Source organism: Peromyscus californicus, unplaced genomic scaffold, assembly GCF_007827085.1.
Source record: "Peromyscus californicus insignis strain IS unplaced genomic scaffold, ASM782708v3 Scaffold_7__1_contigs__length_154581171, whole genome shotgun sequence".
Classification (NCBI taxonomy): Eukaryota; Metazoa; Chordata; class Mammalia; order Rodentia; family Cricetidae; genus Peromyscus; species Peromyscus californicus.
Window position 1 is genome coordinate 152,990,150 of NW_026294595.1, and position 23,405 is coordinate 153,013,554.

The window sequence follows — 23,405 nt, forward strand, 5'->3', positions numbered from 1 at the left end:
AAAACCAGTGGGGGAAGTCACACCCTTCAATGTACCACCAACAGATGATTTTCATAGGCTAGTTTGAGACTGAGGCACTAAGACCCAAGGCCTTTGAGGTGGGCCACCACCCTGTCCGTGCCCTGGAGAAATGTCCTCTCAGTGACCTGGCCCTCCCCTGTCCTTTTGCTTCTCCTTCTAATCTGGAGATTAATTGTCCTGGCACTGGCAACGTCCACACAACAGTAACACCCATATGGAAAGAACAAGCATAACGTGAGCTCACATTTCAGCATTTTGGGATCCCTCCCAACACTCTGACAGGGGCCAGTGACTGCCCGTGAATAAATCTGTTTGGAGGCTCCATGAGACCCCCAGTACACAGCAATGCCCCGCTTCAGCACCATGGGTGCCCAATAGAACTTGGGTTACTTGGATTCTTTTCCTTTTAGTTATTTCCTCTCCAAAACCCCTGCTGGGATAGAACTTACTGAGTGCACAATGTTCCAGAGCTCACAGTGAGCCAGTCCTTGTTCCAAGCTGCTATGGTACCCTGGGGTTGACCTCTTGGGGGCTCCACCCTGGACCTCCCAGTACCTCCCTGGCAAGATGAAGAAGGAAGCAGCCATTTCAAAGGAGGCCACCACTGGGCCCCAAGTGCCAGATCTCTGTCCCTTTTGAGAAAGGTCAGAAAGGCACAAACAACTCCAAACACACAGGCTGTGCCACAAGCAGAAGGCCAGGTGCTGTCTCAGGCAGTCAAGGCCCAAGCCACCAAAACTGCCTAAGCCAAGCACAGTCGCCTGAGAGATGAGACAAGTGAACACTAACAGTCCTCATCCCTAGGTACCTGTAACGATATCTACAAAAATGTCCGTTGTCATCATGCATCTGACACCACATTGCATTCAAGGCCCCATTCAAAGACAAGAAAAGCGAAATTTCAACTCATTTCTGGAATTCCCCACACCTCACCCACCTTAACTCATGAGTAATCTTCCATCCATTACATTTTGCCCCTGAAACTCTGGGCTTCTAGCTGATGCACCTTTCTCAAGAAGCCTGAATTCTCCCTGTAAGGAACTTTCTCCCAATTCCTTACTTAGTCTGGTGTCTGAATTCTTTCTCTGCTGGTGTCAGGAACCTGGACACCTGGATAGAAATTTCAATCTGATCGATCTTTGAGGATTCCTAGTCCTTAATCACAGGAAATACCAAGTGACTTGAGGGACCAGGCACAGCCCAAGGAGATGAGATCTTCGGACACACAGGTACCTTGAGGGTCCCTGAGGGCCTGGGTACGTGGCTTGGCCTCTGAGGGCAAGATAGGACCTGTGTCTTGCATTAAAACCTGACTGTTTGCCCTAGAATCATCTTTAGACGATGTCTGAGAAAGCTAAGAATTCCTGTTTGGCTTAAAGTTCAGGCCCTTCAGCAAGCAGTTCTGTTTGGCCAGAACTTAATATCATTGTGTTATTTTTTGTCTATTTTTGTGGTAATCTCTCTATAGTAATCAACACTGATTACCTTCTTTAAAACAAACTTACCCTTTTCATAAAACACACCAGATGTTTAAAGGAAAAACATTGTACCAATATTGGTTTCAGAGATGTACCCAAAATTAAATTTTGGAAGCACAGTGTCCGAGCCTGCTCCTGACATTTGGAGCGCTTCCATGAGTTCCTAAGCAGGAACTTCTGCTCACACCTTCTGAAGTGGGGAACTCACAACCTCTCAAAAGAATCTTTAACTAGTTCTTTCTGGCTTCAGACCTGAACCAGGTCCGTACACCGGGGGAAGGTGTTTTCAGAGAGGGAGCTCTATTTGCTTTAGCAAGGAGGGGTATATCCCACAGTGCCACACTGCTATTCTTCCTGGGGGTCTTCTCTGACCAGGGAAGAGTTAGATATGGAGGCCAATATCTGGGACAACTGAACTGAAGCTCAGTTTTCTGGAGTAGAGGCTCACATGCTGACAAGTAGAGACCTTGGACCCTGAAGACATCAACGGAGGTTCCGAGGACAAAATGTGAGTAGGTACCCATCATACCCACTCCAGGAAGGAAGGCACTTTCATAAATAACTGAGTGTGGCATGAAGACCTGAGCCCTGCAGCCAGCCCCTTCCCTATATATGACGGAAGGAGTCTGCCTTAGCTCCTGAGGCTCATGGGAGCTGGGACTGGCTGTCACCAGTGTATCCTTGTACCTGTCCTCACAGAGCTGACTGCAGGGTCCACACACTCACAGAGTTGGATTTTGTAAACTTTTATTTTGTTTTTATTTTTTAAGATAGTCCTGCTGAGTAGTCCAAGCTGGCCACAAACTGATTTTTTCTGCCTTCACTTCCCCAGTCCAGATTGGGGGAAGGGGAAGGTTTTATTTTTTTGTTTTTGTTTTTAGCCCAGGTTGGCCTCCCAGTAGAGATCCTCCTGCATCAGCCTCACCAGGGATAGATTGTCTGTGTGTACCACCATGCCTGGCTCACCTATATCTTTTCAATTACATGTGCTAAACCAAAAGGGAGAAATTTGTGGGAAATTTCTGCCGTCCGCTGTTGATATGATGGTGATGGCCAGAGGCTGCCAGCTGTTACTTGGCCAAAGTCAGCAGGTCTCATTTCACCCACTGTTTTCTGCTTCCTTCAATGATGTGCTATGATCACTTTAAAAAAAAAAATCATTGTTTGCTTTTTTTGAGACCCGGTTTCCCTGTAGCCCAGGCTGGCCTTGAATACACTATGGAACTGGGTCCTTTTCCCTGCCTCAGCCTCCTGAGTATGGGCTTACAGACATGAGCTTAATTTTACAGATGTGGAAACTGGCCCAGAGGGGTTCAGAAATATATTCAAGGTCGAACAGCAGAGACCACCTCAGTCAGAAGGTGACTGGTGTATTCCCTCTCGGTCTCACATCAACGTTTTTGAACATCAAGTTCAAAACCAAGATCGAGTTCTGGGACGAGGCCCCGGGGCAGGAACCCTAGGGCTCCCTAGGTGAGGGTGCAGCTTAGTCCAGCCCCTAGTTGCCCTGAACCCTGGAAAAAGCGCTCACTGGTTGGGTTTGTGGGGGAGGAGCGCCCTTTGCGAGCCTGCAGCTGTACCCTACGCCTGAGCGGGTCGCCACCCGCGTCCTCCACGGCCTCTGTTCCACGTTTGAGAGCGAACACCGATGCAAGTGGAACCTACGACGCAGCAAGGCCTGAGCCCTAACTTCCTAGCCTGACGCCAGGTTTCCTAGCCTGCAACCGTCAGTGGCGCTAGCTAGCAGCAAGAAATCTCCGCAGGTAAAGCACTGGATAGGTCGAGCCCTCTGTTTTGTCCCTGTCCCGCCCCAGGTCCCGCCCCTTCATTTGGCCCCGCCCTGGCGCGCTCCTGCCACTGTCACCTCGGGCCCGGCCCCGCCCGAACCGCGCTACCATTGGCGGTGGTGGCGAAGCCACTACCCCCACCCCAGCGGGGGAGGCTTGGGCGATGAATGAAGCGTGAGTGGGCTGCGCGCGAAGGCCAGAGCGCAAGGCGCAGCGCGGCAGCCGGGTTCGCAGGAAGGTGAGTGCTCTGGGACCTGAACAGCGTTGGGGATGCGGGCCAGGATGGGGACAGGGTCTGGCGCCGCCGCAGATCGCCTCTCAGGTGTGCGGTCAGGAGCGCGGCAGGTGTTCGCGGAGGCAGGACTGAAGGGCGGCGGCGCTGGGGCGGCGTGGGGTGCGATGTCTGGCGGGAAGCAGGCCCGGGCACCGGTGAGGCACCCTGGAGTCGCTCTGTGGGGACAGGGCGGGACCGAGGGAGCCGGATGCAGACTTCACTCCTTGCTGCCAGCTGCCTGCGAGGGAGCTGCGAGTCTGCAGAAAAGGAAGAGGCGGGAAGCAGAGCCGCTGCGCCAGAGAGAGAGGGAGGATGGGAGAGGGCTGGGTCACAGGACTGCATGCGGGGAGCCACCTGGGCTGCCGGCCTGGGTAAGGGGCCGCGAGCACACGCGGACGCAAGCCCATGCTGGCCTGACCAGGAACAGGTCTACCTGCGGCGGCGGCGGCGGCTGTTGCTCAGTCAGAGGAAAACGTGAAGCACAAAAGTTGCTCACGGGCGCCAGGCTTTGTCCCTGAGTCCCGGCACCTTCATGCCGCTCACGGGCGTCCCCGGGCACAGGTGAACGCCAACGAGGATTTCGGCCGCTTTGGTGCCTACTTGGCACGCTTGGTTCCAAACCCGGGAACCCGAGGCAGGGTACCTCCTTCTTCCCGGGGAGAGGTCAGCATCTGTAGGTGTACGGACGTGTGAGATAGAGACACAGTCGAACCCTGCAGCTTGTCGAGCCCCCAGGCTCAGTGGCCAGAGTTTAGCGTAATGAGGCTTGCTGGCCTTCCCCAGACATGGCCATGGGGTTTTTCTGTCTAGAGGCGTTGAAACCACGGTGGTTTATTCGTAATGGAACCAGCTCTCCATCCCTATTTCAGGGCAGTGGTTTTTCTAGTTTAGTAAACCAAGGCAGCTGTCTAGTCTACAGCTGTTAGGCAGCTTGGGGCAGGTGTCAGGGGAGAGAGCACCTGGGGTTTAGCAGAATTATTTATAACTCTTAGCTGTGGTAATGGGGACAGCAGGAACTGTTTGCTGAGCCTGGCATTTAATGGCTGGAGGCTTTGGACAAGAGCAGTTCCAGGCAGCTTTTTAAAGTCCTCTGGCATAGAGGAGCAGGCTGAGGCACTAGGATGTTTGGAGCGTCTAGAACGACACGGGGGAGGCTGGAGATTTGTACCCTTTGCCAGTCATTCTCAAGAAAAGAGGGATGCCAGGTCAGAGACTCAGTGACCGGAACAGGACAGTATCAATGACCAACGGAGAACAGGTACCTTTTGGCTGTCCATGTGCCGCAAAGAGTGAAAGACCACGTGTAAGACGGAGGGTCTCTTGGTTGGGTCCTCCTCGCTTTGCCTGCCCACTAGGAAAGGCCAACAGGTACTGCCTGGAAAATTCTTCCTGGATGATCTAATTGTGGTTCATTGGGTGTGGCCCCAGAAGCAGATGCTGGACAAGTCCCAACCAGAACCTTCCCCGGGACTGCAGGGGGGGCAGGCAGGCAAGAAAAAGGTTGTGACTGGGCAGAGATGGGCAGGGCAGGCAGGATAAAAACTTTGTGAATGGGCCCAGCAGGAGAGCAACTGATGCCCAGTACCTGCCCCGCACAGCCCCTGGTGTGAGGCGCCCTGCGCAGCAGTTTGGACTCTATGCCTGCCTGACTTCCAGACACCCAGGTTTTCTCAGTTCACTGGTACTGAAGTTTGGGACCTGGTGCTCTAACTGCGAGTCTCCTATTACAGAAGGCTTCTGACTTAGCCTATTTCCAACGTGGGTACTGCTGCACTGTATGAATTCATACCTTTGTCATCTAAACTGGAACAGGTTGAGTTCTCAAACTTTCTCCAGTGGGTCCCTTTCAGGTTGAAACATTTAAGACACATAAAGGCCAGTGCTGACTCTGGTGCTCTTTACAGGCAGGAGGGGACACCCTCCTTCCCCTTGAGGTACATTCAGTGCCTTACGAAGCACAGAGAACAAGTACTTCCTTCCCGATCCCCATGACCACTGGAAGAGATCATGGGTTAGTTCTTGGAACCTAACACCAACCATGTTCTGGGATTCTAGTGAAAGTCTGACCTTGGTGTGGTCTTGATGAATGTAGGGGACAGGAGGCACGACCCTAGTTCTCAGCCACTGTGAGTCATTGGACAGGCCCTCAGGGATTGTGTCCCCATGTGTGAGGTGGCCAGAGTTTTGCCTGACCAATGGAGCCTGGAAGCCATGATGGTGGGGAGTAGAGGAAATGAGCCAGCATGCTGGACCTGGGTTGCATCCTCTTGTGGATCAATGCAGAGGCAGCAGCTGGGTCAGGGTGGTCTGGGATCTTCCTTCCCTCTGCTTCTCTTGATCAGCTCCAAACTTGCTGCTCTCAGATGGGGGGGGGGCCTCTGGTTTTCCCCCACATGCCTTCTTTCCCTGTGGACAGGTGTGATGACCTCATTCTTGTTAGCATTGCAAAGAATTAGAATCAGCTGAGTGTCGTGGCGCACACCTGAAATCCCAGCACTCAGATGGCAGAGACAGCCAGTGAGTTCAAGGCCAGCCTAGTCTACATAGTGAGTTCTAGGACAACCAGGGCTTCATAGTGAGATCCTGTCTTGAAAATACAAAAACAGGGGTTAGGGATTTAGCTCAGTGGTAGAGCACTTGCCTAGCAAGTGCAAGGCCCTGGATTCAGTCCTCAGCTCTGAAAGAAAAAAAAAAAAAGAAAATACAAAAACAAACAAACAAAAAAGAATTAGAATCCTGGACCACATCTGTAGATGAAGGTGGTGCTTTCTCAAACCACAAGTCTTTTAAAAAACTACTCATGTGTGGATCAGAAACTGGGGGGCATGGGTAGGCTGAGGCTTGTTGCCTTTGTCTGGGCTTCAGATATCCAAAATATGAGAGCCCTTTCTTCTTCCCCACCCAAGTGCTATTCAAGCACTCATTTTTTGTTTTTGTTTTTGTTTTTCGAGACAGGGTTTCTCTGTGTAGCTTTGTGCCTTTCCTGGATCGCACTCTGTAGCCCAGGCTGGCCTCGAACTCACAGAGATCCACCTGGCTCTGCCTCCTGAGTGCTGGATTAAAGGCATGCACTGCTACCGCCCGGCCCAAGCACTCTTTTCTTATGCCCCATCTTTGCCTTGCAACTTTTAAACCTGCAAGCTTTGCAGACCCACGTCACAGAGAGCACTTAGGATTATCTGAGAATGGTCCTCTCCACCCCACCCATACATACTGGGGACCCTTGAATTTTGTGCTTGGGGTCCCTTTGGCTAGAATATCCTGCAGCTACATTTGCACCCTAAGAGGCCACCTGGAGGCAGTGGCTTGGCTATACCAGGCAAGTCCTTTATCTAGCTAGAACTACCCCTTCTGAACCTAAGAGGACCTTGAAAATCATGAAGGTTGTCACCAGAACCCCTCACTGCCTCCCTTTGCCCCCCAGAATGTAAAAGAGCTGTGAGAACCATGAGAACTGCCTCATGGTCCCCTGTTTCAGGAAAACTCTGGCTCTGACCATCACACCAATAGTCAGCAATGCAACAGAGTCAAAGCTAGCTACTTTTGTCCCTATCAGATGAGCTGAGGGACGTCAAGTGAGGTGTGTGGGCTTCTTGGAGTCTGGGAGTGCCATACCTCAGAGGTTGGGGTTACTGTAGGTCTGTTTCCCATGAGCCTTAGTGGCAGCCGGGCCCATTTATGTAGAAGGCTAAGTCCTTAACCTCATACCACATTGCAGGAGGGAAGCTGCCGATCAGAGAAGCTTGTGACTTACCAAGTGGGGAAACACCTGCCTGCCTTGGAGGCAGTCTCTACTGTGCCTCTGTTTCTCAAATACACCTTGATTAGCAGGCTTCCATTCCTCTCTGGAGAGTGGTGCCTGGCAGAGCCCTCTGCATGCTTCTGGATCCCCAGATCCAGACAGGGTGGGAAACCCTATGTAGGTTGAGACAGCAGACTTTATGTGTGGGACAGCTCATTCTGGTGCCAGCCTTGGTGTCTCGTATTCAAATTCCCTGTCAATTAGTCCATGGCAGCTTCTGTGCAAAGCAGCTTTTACCTGCACGTGGCTACCAGGTGTGCAAACGAGGTGCTTTAGTGGCTGACCCATATCCTGGCCCCATTGCCTGAGCTTCATCCTGAAGAAGTGAAAACACACTCCACTTGTGTATAAGAGGAGATACCCAGGAGAAATTAGGAGGCAGGGAAGAGTCCCAAGGTCACGGGGGTGGCTGCTGACTGGGGTGTGTTGTCAGCAGAAGGCCCAGGAGAAAGTTGGGCCTGGTTTGGCGGTGGCCCCAGAGCAGTTCGCTGCAGTGAATAGAGAATTGCTTTTGTCTCCTTCTCTTTCTGGCTGTAGCTGGGGGTGTTGGGGCTGAGGGGAGAGGAGAGGAGAGGAGAGGAGAGGAGAGAGGAGAGGAGAGGAGAGGAGAGGAGAGGAGAGGAGAGGAGAGGAGAAGGGAGAGGAGAGGAGAGGAGAGGAGAAGGGAGAGGAGAGGAGAGGAGAGGAGAGGAGAGGAGAGGAGAGGAGAGGAGAGGAGAGGAGAGGAGAGGAGAAGACAAGACAGAGGGGAAGAGAAATGAATCTGGTTTGCTGGCTGTCAAGGTCTGAGGAGGTTCTAGGATTTAGGTCTCAAAGTGTCCCCAGACAAGGACAGAATCATGCTAGACATCCCGGGTTTAGGACCTTAAGATGTCCTAGGAATGGCCTGCAGAGACCCAGGTAGCAGGGACCTGGGGCAGAGAACTACTCTGAAATCCTTTCTTCCAAATTGCAGTGTGAGCTGAGGCCTGGGGGACTGCTCCGGCTGGGAGTTTAGAAAATAGATGGACAGGAAATAAGCAAGCATGGAGGAGCATGCAGCCAGGCAAACTAGTCCTTTTCTCACTGATTGGGCTGTGGCAGGCTGCCTCTGACCACTGAACTCACAGACTCTGAGGAGGAGGCCACGGCTGGATTCTTCCAGGACTAAAAGACATCATCAGCTAGATGCTGCACTTGCAGCCCTGAAGGCAGTATGGAGGACTTGTAAGGGAATCTTGATCACCTGTGGCAGCCTAAAATAGCCCACATGTGTTACCCACGCCTGTGCACATGCCTACCCTCCCCACAGTGCTCAGGTGTGGAGTTGTCAGCTGACAGCAGAGGCCCCAGGGCTTCATCATCCTTGGCTAATCAGCTTGGCCTAATCCCACAGGGCTGTGCTGCTGGGCTCTCTGGGTGGAGCCAGCCTGGCGGGCTAAGACAGAACAGGCTCACTAGAGAGTGGGCTGTGGGAAAGATCCATATCCCTGCTCCTCCCCACCTGAGCAGTGGTGGTTCAGCCGAACCTCCTCAGGCTGAGAAAGCTCCTCAAGCCTGGTGCCAGCTTCTCCTGGCCTCACATACTTTTCTTCTCCAGTACACAGCTGCTAGAAGTGGAAGCAGATTCAGGGCTGGGGCTGCCACACAGGCAGGCCTCACTCCAGTGGTCCCTCCCACCAACAGCTGTTTAGTGGTGATGGTGGGGGTAGTCACATGGCTGGAGTCCCAGTGTGAGAAAGGTCTCTGTCCTAGGATAACTGTCAGGAGTACAAGGCCCTTCTGAGGGGAGTGATGGACCTGTCTCCCATGTAAATTGGAGTCAGTAGGGATGTATTCAGGAAGCCCAGGCAGCCCACATTTGGCCATGGACACAAGGGTGCTGGATGTTCTGTGAAAGGCTCTTCTCTTACAGCAATGAGTGAGCAAGTCCTGGCTCTATGTGTTTAGCCCCAAAGGAGCCTGGATTCTGCTGAACTGCAACTACACATGGCTAGCAAGGAACTCTTAAGGACTGCTCATGTGTAGTGGCTGTGGGACCCTATCCTGGGGGTGGGTCCCTGAACCCTGGTGCCTAGCAGAATTCCCACCCATAGCAGAGCGGTATCAGTGCCAAAGGAATGGCATGACCTTGCGTGAGGCAGGGTTCTCTAGAGAAGGACAGACAATGAGAAATATAAGGGGATTTATTATTAGGAACTGGCTCATGAGATTATGAAGATGGACAGGTACCAAGATCATGAAGACAGTAAGCTGGGATGCCAGGCTCCCTTGGGCTCTACCCTTACGCACACACACAGCCAAGTCCTCCAGAAAGTGGTGCGTATGGACACCATGGTGTCTCCTTCAGAAACCCCTCACTGACATGCCCACAGTGACATGTGACAAATGTATGGACACCTGGAGTCTAGCCAGCCTGACACTGGGGTCTGCTCCAGCCATCCCATAGCCTAGCAGATCCTAGGAAGAAACTTGAAAGCTAGTGACTGGGACATACTTCAGCAGCACCATCCTCCTGATATCAGAATGACAGCTGTGGGTGTGGGCATGGAAGCCCAAAGATTGATATGTATGCAATGAGATCTTTTTCTTTTATTGGAGGTGATGATGGGGTGTATGTTTGTGTTATTGTTCATGTGTGTGCAGTTGCACATGGTGTACACATATGTGAAGGGTAGAGGACAACCTCAGATGTTCCAAGCACCATCTATCTTGCTTTTTGAGACAGGGTCTCTCACTGACTTGGCAGGTAGACTAAGCTGACTGGCCAGTGAGCCTCTGGAATATGCCTGTCTTTACCTCCTCAGTGCTGGGATTGTAAGCATGCACTGTGAAATTCAGCTTCAAAAAACCATGTGTTCTAGGGATTGGAACTCAGGTGCTCATGTTTGCAAGACAAACACTTTACCAACTGAGCTTGGCCCCATTTTTAAACATTTTTTTTTAAATTTATGTGGCTGTGTGAGTATATGCCTTCTGTATGTGGGTGCCCACAGAGGCCAGAAAAGGACATTGGACCTCCTGGAGCTGAAGTTATGGGTTATAAGACACCTATGGGTGCTGGAAATGGAACTCAGGTCCTCTAGAAGAGCAGGGAGTGCTCTTAACTGCTGAGCCATCTTTACCACCTTGCAGCCCTGTCTTTTTTAAGTAAGTCTCTAGCTTAGGTTGGCCTTGAACTTGTGATCCTTCTATCTCTATCCCCCCATATGCTGGTTTTACTGGTATGTGCCACATGCCTCGTCAACTACGCCACCCTACATTGAAAAGGTAGCAAACATCAGAAAGTCACTTGACTAATATTTAAAGTAGGATTTCAACTTGCTCATTTCAGTGTAGAATGTAGATAAGTCTAATTTTAGATTGTGCTTCAAATATTTGTCAGTGTTCTTAGCTCAGGTGAAACCGTGGTGACGTTGGTGCTTCGGACACCTACAGCTAGAATGCTTCTGAGGTGGCTCTCATTTTCAAGGAAGAAATCCCTCAGTTTCCTGCTGTCTGCTGCTGATCACAAAAACTGCCATCTGAGTTCCATTACACCGTGTACACTGAGCTGCCTGTCACCTGTGTAGTCCCCAGTGGCTGTCCGGGGGGTAGGGTGGAGGGAGCACAGCGGGCATGAGGCCAGCCTGGATTAAAGGCAAAAACAAACAGCACTCTGGTGACCTTGAGTCTTTTCCTTCTGACTCTCCCTGTGCCCTCAGAGTTTGCTTTCTGTTTCAACCCCAAGTTCCAAGGCTGGCATGCAGTATGGCCGTTCTCACCCGCCTACCTGGTCCTACCCTGCTCCTCCTTGTCCCTCTTCTGTCCTGTTCCACTGCAGTCTGAGAAAGTAGACTAAATGTGCTTGCTTTGGGGCAGGAGAGATGGCTTGGGCAGCAAAGAGCTTGCTGTCCAGACGTGAGGACCTGAGTCGGACCCCCACTATGTATGTGAAAAGACAGGCATGGAGACACACCTGTAATGCCAGAGCAAGGGAGGCGGGACGGAAAGATCTCTGGGACTTGCTGGGCAGCTAGCTTAGCCAGCGCAGTGAGCTCCAGGCTCCATAAGAGACCCTGTCATAAACGACAAGGTGATGAGCTGGTGAGATAGCTTAGCCCGTGGGGACACTTGCCACCATGTCTGATGACCTGAATTCAACCTCTAGGACTTACATAGAAGCAGAGAACTGACTCTGGCACACTGTCCTGTGACTGCCACACGAAATCTGTGTGCACCCCCCATAAATAAATAATATAATTTTAAAAATAGAAATTAATTGAGGAAGACACCCCATGTTGGCCTCTGGCCTGTACATGAATGTGTACATATGTGCATATACATATGTGTATACAAGCTACTCTGCTGTCTAGGTGGGGCCTGGCTACACTGGCTGCCCGAGGAAGGTTTGACTCTTATTCCCACAACATGAAAACTGTCCCGGCCTCAGGTGCTCTCTTCTGGCACTGTCCTTCTCAGGCAGGGACACCAGCTTGTAGAGAAGCATTGGCACAATGAGTAGTACCCCAGGCATGGTCACTGGCACCAATTACACCCGGAGTTCTTATGGTAGAATCTCTGCTGTTCACAGCCTCAAAATACAGCTACTGATGCCAGACAGTGCCAACTTGTAAAAGTCAGCCTGGGACCAGCGATGGGTCACAGTGTCCTTCAGAAGAGGGCTAAGTTGTACTATGTGGAACCAGCCGTGAGTTAGGTCTGAATTACTGCTGACTGGCTGACCATCAGACACTTCTGCTTCTACAACAGAAGACAGTTTGGACAGGCAAGGCCACAGAGGACAGAGTGCAGGTCTGGGCCCTGTCTGTGTCTCAGCTCTGCTCACTGCTTGGCGGTCTCCATCTAGCAGCTCTGTCTTCAGTGTTTTCAGATGTGGCCACACCTTCAAAGTACTGGAATCCAGTCCCTGAGACCAGACCAGGTGTGGCTCACTGGCAGCAGGGCTGTAGTCAGGAGCAAAATGAATGAGTGAGGGGTTGGCCAGAGGCCACTCTGAGTCAGAGAAGGCTTACCCCAGTGATGGACTATGTGGGAACTGAATGTTCATGTACGAATGTCAACAGATTAGGGACGTGTTTGCTAATGAGAAATTCTATTCACAGAATAGACCCAGTGACAAGACAATCTCTCATCTCATCAAGCCACCTCTACCGCATCTCACCTGCTGTGCTGCGAAAGCCCTCTGCACGAGGCTGGAGATGCCCCAGCACGCCATGGGGGACAAGCATTTCCTTTCCCTCCCAAAGCACCTCTTCACCAGTGCGCCCTCAGCCACAGACAGCGGGTGTGACACTCCACCCAGCAGCAGAGCATCCCCAGCCTCCCTGCGCTCTGCCCACAGCCCTCTGGACTCCTCCAGCCAACACCTGTTTGAGCCCCAGGTTGAAAAGCGGAGTAGCCAGACAGCCCGTGAGGTGCAGTACAAGTCTGCAGGGCCAAAGAGCATGCTGTGTGGCTGGCAAGCCTTCACTCCCAAGTGTTTACAGGTCTTCAACACCCCCAAGGGCTTCCTCTTCTTCCTGTGTGCAGCCTCCTTCCTTCAGGGCATGATAGTGAATGGCTTTATCAACACCGTCATCACCTCCATCGAGCAGCGCTTCGACCTGCACAGCTACCAGAGTGGGCTCATCGCCAGCTCCTATGACATCGCTGCCTGTCTCTGCCTTACCTTTGTCAGCTACTTTGGGGGCAATGGGCACAAGCCGCGCTGGCTGGGCTGGGGTGTGCTGGTCCTGGGGGTTGGCTCCCTGGTGTTTGCACTGCCCCACTTCACTGCTGGCCACTATGAGGTGGTGATGGATGAGGAGGCGGGGACAGGGGCATGTCTGGCCAACAGGAGTCATGTGGAGTGTATGGACTCAGGCCTGTCCAGCTACAGGCTGATTTTCATGCTGGGCCAGCTGCTGCATGGTGTGGGTGCCACACCTCTCTACACACTGGGTGTCACCTACCTGGATGAGAATGTCAAGTCAAACTATTCACCCATCTATATTGGTGAGTGGAACTTGCCAAGGAGTCAGGATGGGTAGACAGAGGGACCAGATGGTGACATTGGTAGAATGAAGTTGATACTTTCTGGGAGCCTGGCTAGATAATCTTATGTCCCTCCGTTGGTCATATGACCCAGGTGCCCCTAACTTGAAGTGGCACAGCCATCAGGGGTTTCACCAAAGACAGGAGAGTAGATGCTAACTTTTCTAAGAAGCCCTGCAGGGACTTCAGGCCAGAAATCTTAGAACAACCGCACACTAGGTAGGGCCTGCTAAGGAACCCCCAAGTCCTCAGGCAGGGCTGGGGCAGGGTTAGCTGGCATTGAGCCTCCGTGGTTTGGAAGGAGTCCTGTGCAAAGGTGAGTGGGGAGGAATAGAGCCTGGCTCCCTGTATGATCTGTGTGTTCTCTGTGCCTGGCCTCTCTAGGTGGGAAATAAGTGGTGAGAATTTAGAAATGCTGAGACTTTGAGGCAAAGCCACAAAACAGTTCACAGGTTCTGTGTCATGGCCTGTGACCATGTGTCAAGGCAGCTGCATGCAATGCTGCTAAGCTCACTGTCCATGCAGGTGGCCTCGGATTTTATGCCCTCCCAGCTCAGGCTCCTGTTGGGGATGGGGGCAGTAGGAAGCCCATCAGTCATTGCAGACTCCCCTCTCTCTCTCCAATGGCCTTCACCTCCTGCTTTGTCCATTTATGCCTCCCTTTCCATGTTCCTCCTGTATGAACACTGCCCTCACCATGCAAAACAGAGTCATAGCATCTCTGCTTTCATGTGAGTACAAATGATGTCCAGAGTGCACTTTTGGGGACATTTTAAAAGTTGATGACTGGATATCATTCCCAGTTGCAGGCCACACAGATGCACTCTGACCTAAAGGGGCCCGCAGCGGGGCTGTAGGCATCTCTTAGGAGGGCCCGCTGGGTGGCGTGTGACGACTGCACACTCTGTTTGCCTTCTAGCCATCTTTTACACGGCAGCCATCCTTGGACCTGCAGCAGGCTACCTGATTGGAGGAGCCATGCTAAATGTTTACACAGAAGTGAGCCAACGGTGAGTAACTGGGCACATCCACTTGCCTGCCTCAGCACCTGGGATGCTGTGGGCCCCAAAAGATGTGTCTGATATTCAACATGAGGCTGGAGCAGGGAAAATCTGGGCTAGTTTTGGCTATAGGGATTGGGTCTTTGGGTGGCTTCAAGGACATAACCAGGGAAAGGTGAGAGACATGGGGGGGCAGGGTTCAAGGTTACATGATTATGAAGCCCTGGCCATGTATCTTCAGGCTCTTCTCTTGAAGTGACAGGTAGTGCGTCTGTATCTTTAGTATCTAGTTTTTGTAGATGTAAGTGGGAGAGTGAGGAGTGAGAGGGATGGAGGGAGACAGAGCCGGGAGGTTGGGGTGGCCCTTGCTGACTACTGCCCAGCAAGGCTGTGCAGATGGCCTGGTCCTCTGTCCTACCATGGGAGGGCAGCCCTTGTTGAGCTTTTCCATAGCTGTGTTGGGTCTTGGGCACCACTCCACCTTGGGACTCTCTCTGCAGATGGCGCCAGCGAGGTTTCTAGTGCTCTGCCCTCTCAAAATGCCGCCTCTAGCCCTGGGTTGATACTATGGGGTCAAGGGTGCGTGTTCTATGCAGAGCCTGAGGTAGGTCAAGGCTCGTGTCCCCAGATCTGGATGTGTTGTGCCCCTTGGGCTCTGGGTTCTGAGTCACTCTGCACATGGGGGTGGGAGCGCGATCCAGGCCTTGGGGCAGCTTCCTATTACACCAGAGCAGAGGTTTTACACTGCTGTCTTGACCTTGCTGCCTAGAGTCCTTCCTCCATTCCTCTCCTGTCCCTTATCCCTCCATCCCTTACTGCCCCTGCACCCTTTTCTTCCCAAGTATGAAACCCCATTGGCCAATTGCTCCCTTCCCACAACTTTTCCTGTCCAATTTGAGAGCCCCCCTCTTTCCTCCTATGCAGATGGCAGTCGGACGGCTAATGGTTCCTGTGTGGGTAGTTCAATGAACTCCAGCTGAGCCCTTTGTCCCCTGAGCTCTGTGGCCCTGAGGATGCCAGCTGGTGTGGGGAGGGACACCAGCTGTTACTTGAAGCTCCTGTCCCCGATGGGCCTTGCCCCCAAGGTCTTAGTCTGAGGCCCAGATGCAACATCCCTGGGTCCAGCAGTCAGAGTCTGAGTGAGGAGCTGCTGTCTTAGTGAATGGCCACATCAGAGGGCTTCTCCAGTCTGAGGGAGAGGTGACCGTATAGCTCTAGCCCCATAGGCCTCTGTTGCCCTCTGCGCAGAGATCCTAGGGGGAGTGAGCAGGCTACCCCATGCATGTGCTGGAAAGGACATGGGTGGCTGGTCAGTAATCCAAGGACCATGGCTTCTCCCAATAGGACAGAGCTGACCACTGACAGCCCACTGTGGGTTGGTGCCTGGTGGATTGGCTTCCTGGGAGCTGGGATCACCGCATTCCTCATCGCCATCCCCATCCTTGGCTATCCCCGGCAGCTACCAGGTGAGTTCCCATCCAGGAGGCAGGATATATTGTTTCCTGTCCTGTCCCCTTTTCTCTGTCATTTCAACTAACGAGGGATAGACTCTTTGGTCTCAGTCTTCCTCTGTGTGAAGAGCAAGGTTGACCAAGCCTGCCTGCTACCCCTCCCATGTCTCCACCAGAAACGACCCCTTCACTTCCATTCTACTGGGCCCACATGACCCTCTGCTCTCATATCTGCAGACCTGTCACATGACAACCTCACCTCTTCTGGCCCACGTCCTCAGGCCTTAGACTGCAATGCTGCATGTGTGTCAGCATGCCGTGTCCCCAGGTCCTGAGGGGTGGAGGAGTCGGGGTGGGGGGCAGCCTCCATGGAGTATGTGATGTCCTCTAGAAGCTATCTGCTGACTCTTTCCCTCCAGGTTCCCAGCGGTACAGCGTTACCAGAGCGACTGAAACAGAGCAGCTGAAGGGCCACAGCCACAGAGCAGTGAGCAATCCGACTTTCGGCAAGACTGTCAGAGACCTGCCCCTGTAAGGAGTGTGTGTGTGTGTGTGTGTGTGTGTGTGTGTGTGTGTGTGTGTGTGTGTGTGTGTGGTGGGTCCCACATGGGGTCAGTGCACCCTCCATACCATCCACAGCCTCTGAATCCCCTTCTTGACCCAACAAGCACCCCAAGACATGGGCAGCAAGCTCCTGGATGAAGGCACAGGCCTGGCTGAGGCCAGAATCACTGTAGGAGGCCCCACAGAGCAAATGTCTTTCTATGGTATGCCCCTCTGTGTACCTGCAGGCCTGGAGCCCTCCCCAGGGAGCCCCTCGGGCAGTATAGACCACTCTTGTCCTTCATTGGGCATCACCTATGCATTTGCTATCAGAAGCTCTAAGGAGGTACCATTCTGAACCACCACAGGACAGAGAACCACAGGATCAGAGGCCTCTCTCACTGGCAATTCTCCTCCCCTGGGGTGGTCTTTTCTATGCTTTCTGTCTTCACTCCATCCCCCTTTTCCGTCTGTCTGTCCTGACTCTGCTGTCTTTATGCATCAAGGTACAGTCTCTGAGCCACTGGGGTCTTAGAGAACAATGTGGGTTCTAGGAGTCTCTGGTACTTACTTATGTCTCCTCGTGAAACTGAGCTTTCCATAGACCTAGGGAAGGTGGCCTCGGGAAGCATTGCAACTCCTTCATATGTCCTGATCTTATGAACGGTGGTGTCTAACTGACCGCTTGGGAGTGGAGGCCTATTGTGGGTAGGGCTGAGTCCACAGCCTGTTCTTAACACAGGGAGGGCAAGGGTAGCCTCCCAGAGAACACAGAGGAACAAAGTGAGGCTGGTAAAGGTGGAGATGCAAGGTCTTTGTATCTCATTACTGCTCACCTAGGAGAGCCAGGAGTTGCCTACCTAAGAGGGCTGAGCCCCAGGCACGGCTGAACTGGCTGAGGGCCTACTAGTTAATCTTAAAGTTGTCTGTGTTAAGCCCTCTAGGGTAGAATAACATGGCATGAGCTTTGTCAGCTGGGGAACCTGGGCCTCTTACCAAGTATTATACAGTAAGGGGTTCATGCCGAGGGTTAGTGTCTGAAGCCAGGTGCTGGAACTAAACAAGCACAGGAATGTGGGCCTCCTTTAAGATCATGAAAGTCATGGCCAGTTCTCAGGGCAAACTCAAGAGTCTCAACCAACCAACCTGCAGTGGGATTAGACACTTTGTGTAACATGTTCCGCATGGCAGAGCCACTTCATCCTCAACAACCAACAGCCTGAAGCTAAGCAGGTCTAGACAATACCTTTAGGAGTGGACAAGCTTGTGCGTGGCTATCCCACACCAGACATACCCCAGCGGGGGAGGGGCTGGGAAGGGTCAGCACCCTGAGCCTGTAGGTCCCTGACGGGGCCACAGTTCCTCCACGGCTGCTTTGTCAGAACACAGAGCTGAACAATTGACTGGAAGGACTTTTCAACCCTCAAGTTAAGAAGTAAAATGTAAAGGAATTGGGTTGCTCTCCCTTCGAAGGAATTCTGTGAGTGTCTCACTGGGGTCAGTCTGACCTCCCAATGACTCTAGTCAGTGTCTAGGAAGCAGTGGGTTCTTGCAAGTGTGAACTTTCTCATGGAGCCTGCTGACGGCGGGACTGTGAGCTGATCCTGGCTTCTCTTCAGAGTATTTTTGGCCCATATATCCTCTGCATGCAGAGTTGAGTATGAAGCTGTGGGGCTCCCTTGCTGATGCTTGGGATTATCGTCTCTTAGGTCTAGATTGGTCGAGAGAGTGACTCTCAGGGCACTGATGTATGGTGGCCACACAGGAGACAGGGAGCAGGCACCGGCTCACCAAGTCTTGATAAGCTAAAGGAGCAAGTTAGAAGGAGCACAGCATGCAAGCAGCGTTGTTCATCCTCTCGCTAAGAGCCAGTCACCTTCCCAGGCTTCTAGAAGCAGTTTCCCTGCAGAAAACAGTGTGGCTACTGCACCACAGCTGACTTCAAGGAATGCCCTGCCCCTGTGTGAGCCGTGACTGAGAAAGGTGACTGTGGGGCACGGCAGTCACTTGTACGGTGACCAGCTGTGTCCCCCAGGGGCTCTGTAGGGTTTCACACCAAGTCTCCTGTGATATCTCATGTTCAACCCCACAGTCAGCACACAGCCCTTACCCCAGGGAAGCTAGAGCCTGACTCCCAGCGGGCAGGTCGGCGGCGCCTTTAGAAGCACTGCTCAGATGGCTGTGCTGTCCTGCCCAGGGTCTGTGCTGCCACACCCTGGCTACTCTGCCAGGGTCCTGGGAAGACAAGTCAGGCACCTTCTCACTGTGTGGCTGCTGGTGTGGCTGATGCCTTTTGCATCCCAGAAGGGATGGCAGGGGGAGGGAAAAGCCAGGTGAGGGAACCCAGGGTTTGCAGTGCCGGGGCCTTAGATCCTCAGGACTCTAGGCCAAAGTCACTAGGGGATTACCAGAATCCATCTGACCACCAATCCTACCATCACTCCTATAGCCACTGTCCCCTAAGTACAGGGCAAGAGAAGGGGCGCTAGCCAAACCCAGTAGAGACTCCTTGAATGTCCCTGTTTCCAAACGCAGAAGATGCCTGCCCCTTCTCCCCAGAGCCTGTGGTTGGGAGTCTGTACCACTCTTGGTGACTCCTGTGCCTTCTAGATCCCTACACCTTGGTGACCTCTTACCCGTTGATTACCCCCACCCCTTGGGAGCCCCCTTCCTAGACCTGTCCAGCCCTGAGCTTGGTGGTCACCCTTACCCAGAGCCTCTGCTACTTCGTCACAGTGGCTACCAGAGGTGACTACTGTCTTTATTCACCCGAGGTCTGTCTCCCTGTCCCCACACTGAAACTGGAGATCAGCCACAGCAGTGACTCGTCTCTGTAACTTGTTTTAGTAGCTTTGAGGACAGGTGCACCAAAGGCTGGTAGTGGGGCCATTGATTCACTACCTGCCAAGCTCAGCCTTTCACCCCCTCCTGGTGTCCGGGATAGGTGTGGGTACCACTTCACTGCCTTCTCAAAACCAGTGTCCTTTGTGTGTGGATATGGCAGGAGTGGCAGGTTCCTTACATACAAAGTCTGACCCTCTGTCCTTTTCTGGTCCCTATTCCCCTTTCACGCAGCTCGATCTGGCTCCTTCTAAGAAACCCCACATTCATCCTGCTCTGCCTGGCAGGGGCCACTGAAGCCACACTCATCGCCGGCATGTCCACATTCGGTCCCAAGTTCTTCGAGGCCCAGTTCAGCTTGAGTGCCTCCGAGGCTGCCACGTTGTTTGGTAAGGAGACAGAGCATTGGAGTACTCTGCAGAGAGGGCTATGACTCCTGCACATGCTAATCACAGCCTTCAACCTCCAAGTGGACAATGCTCCAAGGCGGAGGGCAGGGTCAACTCCTACACACAGGCCGCTTTACCCACCATTCATTAAAGAAACATTTTGAGCATGGCTGTCCCCATGAGCCATGCAGCCAGTGCCCCAGAGTCTGGGGATCTAAGTTTGAGTCTCTGTACCTGCCTGACAGGACTCTATGGCAGGCTGGCCTTGCAGGGATTGCAAGAGTGGGCACCATCTAGAGCCCTTACTCAACCAGCGCCCACGGCCTCCCTATGCTGAGGGCAGGCCCACAGCCTTACTGATCACACTTTGGGCTGCAGATGCACCATGTCCTGGTCGGCACTAGGCTCGGCCTAGGGTATTGACCAGTGTGGATGGAAGGCATCAGCTGCAGTCCACCCTGCAGATCTCACTGTCTGGGTAGTGAAAGGGTGTCATATTGGTGACCCCGCTCTCCCCAGACACATCCTTACCTGGCCCAGACGCCCATACCTGATGGCTCTCTCCCTTTCTCAGCACTTTCCTGTGCTGACGCCCGCACCCCTTGTATACCCACAGTGGGCCTGTGTTATTGAGCTCTGGGCTTCCAGGCTGAGAGAACCCACTCTACTCCCATAGCTGTCCCTGAGCACCCATGGTCCTCAGTGTCCACAGTAATGATGCAGCAATGGCAGGACCAGGGTTTGGGGCCCTCACTGAGTTCCTTCCTCAGGATACCTGGTGGTGCCAGCAGGCGGTGGTGGCACGCTCCTGGGTGGCTTCCTGGTGAACAGATTCAAGCTCCGTGGCTCTGGGATCATCAGGTTCTGTCTGTTCTGCACCTTGACCAGCCTCCTGGCCTTCTTTGTCTTCCTCACTCACTGTCCCAACATGCCCATGGCAGGTGTGACAACTGGCTACGCTGGGAGGTGAGCCTGGCAGAGGCCTGGCAGAGGCCCCACATTCCTGAGGAGAGCTGGCGCTGGTGGGGAGGTGCAGGGTCACAGCAACACAGGGGCAGGGAAGTATTCCAGAATGCCTGCACACGTGCTAACACACCATCCAATGCCCCATTTCTGCAGCCCCCTGCCTGAAGGCCACTTGGACCTGAAGGCGGCTTGCAACGCCATCTACTGTTGCCAGGCAGAGCACTACAGCCCCCTGTGCGGTTCAGACGGCATCATGTACTACTCGCCCTGCTATGCAGGCTGCCCTGTGGGTGCTGAGACAGGCCCGGGTGGCCAGAAGGTGAGTGTGGTCGCTGCCCACTGCCCTGCTCTGGCCGGGACCGGGAAGCCTCCGCCTTCCGTGTATGATCAGCGTTGTTGTTGGGCTCCCCAGATATACCGAGGCTGTAGCTGTGTCCTTGAGAAGGTTTCCTCTGGCTTGGGCAATGCTACCGCAGGGAAGTGCGCTTCCACCTGTCAGAGAAAGCCCCTCCTTCTGGCTCTCGTGTTCGTTGTAATTATCTTTACATTCCTCAGCAGCATTCCAGCTCTGACCGCCACTCTACGGTAAGAAGCTCTCACCACGTTTTTCTCTTTCAGTACCAGCAGGTGGTGCTCTGCAGATGCTGGTGGGCCCTGGGGTAGCCGCAGGCCCAGGAAATGGGCCGCGTTCTAGTGGCATCGGAGTTGACTGTCTCTGGTCCCCAACGAGGTGTTTGGCACCTAGGGAGGTGGCGATGTGGCCAGGACTCTTGCTGGTGTAGGGGTGTGAGGTGCGCAGCCAAGCTCCCACGGGCTCTGACATTGCGGTTTTCATTGCAGGTGTGTCTGTGATCAGCAAAGGTCCTTTGCCCTGGGGATCCAGTGGATTGTCGTGAGAACACTAGGTACTGTGTGGGGTGAGGAAGCCATGTACAGGTGTGCAGTGCGTTCATGAATAAGGAACCTAGAGGTGGCCTATCACCAAGCTGTGTGTTACTGTGCCCGCATGAGGCCCTGGACCACACTGAGATGGGCCTTTTCCCTAAATGCCCACTAGAGGGACCCATTGTCATTTCTTTACCCAGTAGGTTTCTTTCCCTCAACACAAAAGGGCCCTCTTGCCCAATGCCAATTCTTCAGAAAAAGGAGTTAAGTCCCCTTTGTACCCGTGAGAACGCAAATGGGCAATGTGGTCTTGGGTCTTCCCTGTGGTTCACCCTTTCTTCCCCCATCAGGGTACTAAAGGAACTCTCTCCTTTGGCAGGCAGTATTCCAGGGCCCATTGCCTTTGGCTGGGTGATTGACAAGGCCTGCCTGCTGTGGCAGGACCAGTGTGGCCACCAGGGTTCCTGCTTTGTGTACCAGAATGAAGCCATGAGCCGCTACATGCTCATTGCAGGGCTCACTTTCAAGGTGAGATGGCCTTCTGGGGTCTGACTCCACTCTCTTTCCCCACCATCCTCCTACTTCGACCTCCTACCTTGTCATAGATGAAGGCACAGCCATGGGGTTATGACCACCCTGACTCCAGCTGACTTCACAGAGGCTGTGTTGTCCTTCACAGTTTCGAGGGACACAGCTGGTACATGTCTTTCAGGGGACCCTGTTCAGGCAGTGCCAGTTCCTTCCACCTTTCCTTGGCCCCTTCTTTTAACCAAATGGCAGTTTGCATTCTCTAACTGAAGTACTGGTTCCCCATGAGGGACTCTTTTTGCAAGAAAGGTGTGTCTTTGTAGGGCAGAGTACTACAAAAACAGCCCCTGGGCTGGGCCCAGAGCCCCCAGGCTGTCCAGGGCCAACACCTCTTGTCTCCCCAGGTGTTGGGCTTCCTCTTCTTTGTCACTGCCTACTTCCTGTACAAGTCCCCATCATCGTCCTCGGATGGCCTGGAGGCCTCCCTGCCCAGCCAGTCCTCAGCCTCTGACAACCCCACAGAACAGCTCCAGAGCAACGTCTGACACCATGGGCCCCTCCACATTTCCTGAGGTCTCTTCCTGGATACTCCAACCCCATCCTCACAGGGTGGCAACCCTGAGAACCTTGCAAAATCTCGCACTGCATTCCGGGGCCTCGCACTGCCCCATACTGTGACTGAGCAGCCTCTGAGATGCTAAGGCGGAAAGAGTATGTCACATATGAACCAGGCACATCCCCCAAGCCCTAGAGTCTCCAAGGCATCACTACATTTCATGGACTGTCACCTGGTCCTGACTTCCTGTGTCTACTGAGAAGCCCCTGCAGGGCAGCAGTGCCCTGGGTGGCATGATCCTGTGGAGCCAGCTACTTGACGTTTTGCTTGAATCAGCTCATACTGCCTGTCCTCGAAGCCTGGTGGCCTCTGTGCTGGGCAGGAGCAACTTGAATCGTTATGTGTGGACTTATATTTTGCACTGAACAGTGTTTGTGGAATCAGTTTTGTACCTGATCATGTGACTCATGGTGTGACTCATGTCCAAGCAAACTGCAGTGAGGGTGTGATCCCATCTGAGGTGCCACGCAGATTTCGTGGATAATGTGTTTCTATGTTTTTGGTTAAGAGTGTGTCCATAATATATTTTAATATTTAAAGCAATGATCTTTGTGTGGCATTTTATTTCTATGGGTCTATGATTTGGCAGGTCAGTCTGCCCATCTTTGATATAGGTTTCCATAGCAATAGGCTGTCCCAGGCATTGGCTGGGCCCACAACACTTCTCAGGGAGCATCCCTATTGCCTTGTGACCAGAAGCAAGGCAACAGTTGTACAGGCTCCTGCCCCATGGCCCCAAGTAGACAGGCTTCAGCCCAGACCTCTGGACCTCCCCCACCTCCTGACTGACTCAGGCCACATCTGTGAA

General features: G+C 53.1%; 1 protein-coding gene across 2 annotated transcripts; it reads left to right on the forward strand.

Moving 5' to 3' along the window:
• The first annotated feature begins 3,338 nt into the window (after positions 1–3,338).
• Positions 3,339–23,141, forward strand: Slco4a1 (solute carrier organic anion transporter family member 4A1). 2 transcript variants are annotated; one of them, XM_052725152.1, is made up of 12 exons: positions 3,339–3,524; positions 12,447–13,338; positions 14,297–14,387; positions 15,723–15,844; positions 16,249–16,360; positions 19,448–19,602; positions 20,373–20,568; positions 20,722–20,887; positions 20,981–21,153; positions 21,409–21,473; positions 21,833–21,981; positions 22,386–23,141. In XM_052725152.1, the coding sequence occupies exons 2-12, from the start codon at positions 12,543–12,545 to the stop codon at positions 22,524–22,526; spliced, it is 2,166 nt and encodes a 721-aa protein (XP_052581112.1). In that variant the 5' UTR covers positions 3,339–3,524; positions 12,447–12,542; the 3' UTR covers positions 22,527–23,141. The 2 variants fall into 2 exon arrangements, with proteins under 2 accessions (XP_052581112.1, XP_052581111.1); XM_052725151.1 differs by having other exon boundaries at positions 20,722–21,153.
• Positions 23,142–23,405: the final 264 nt, after the last annotated feature.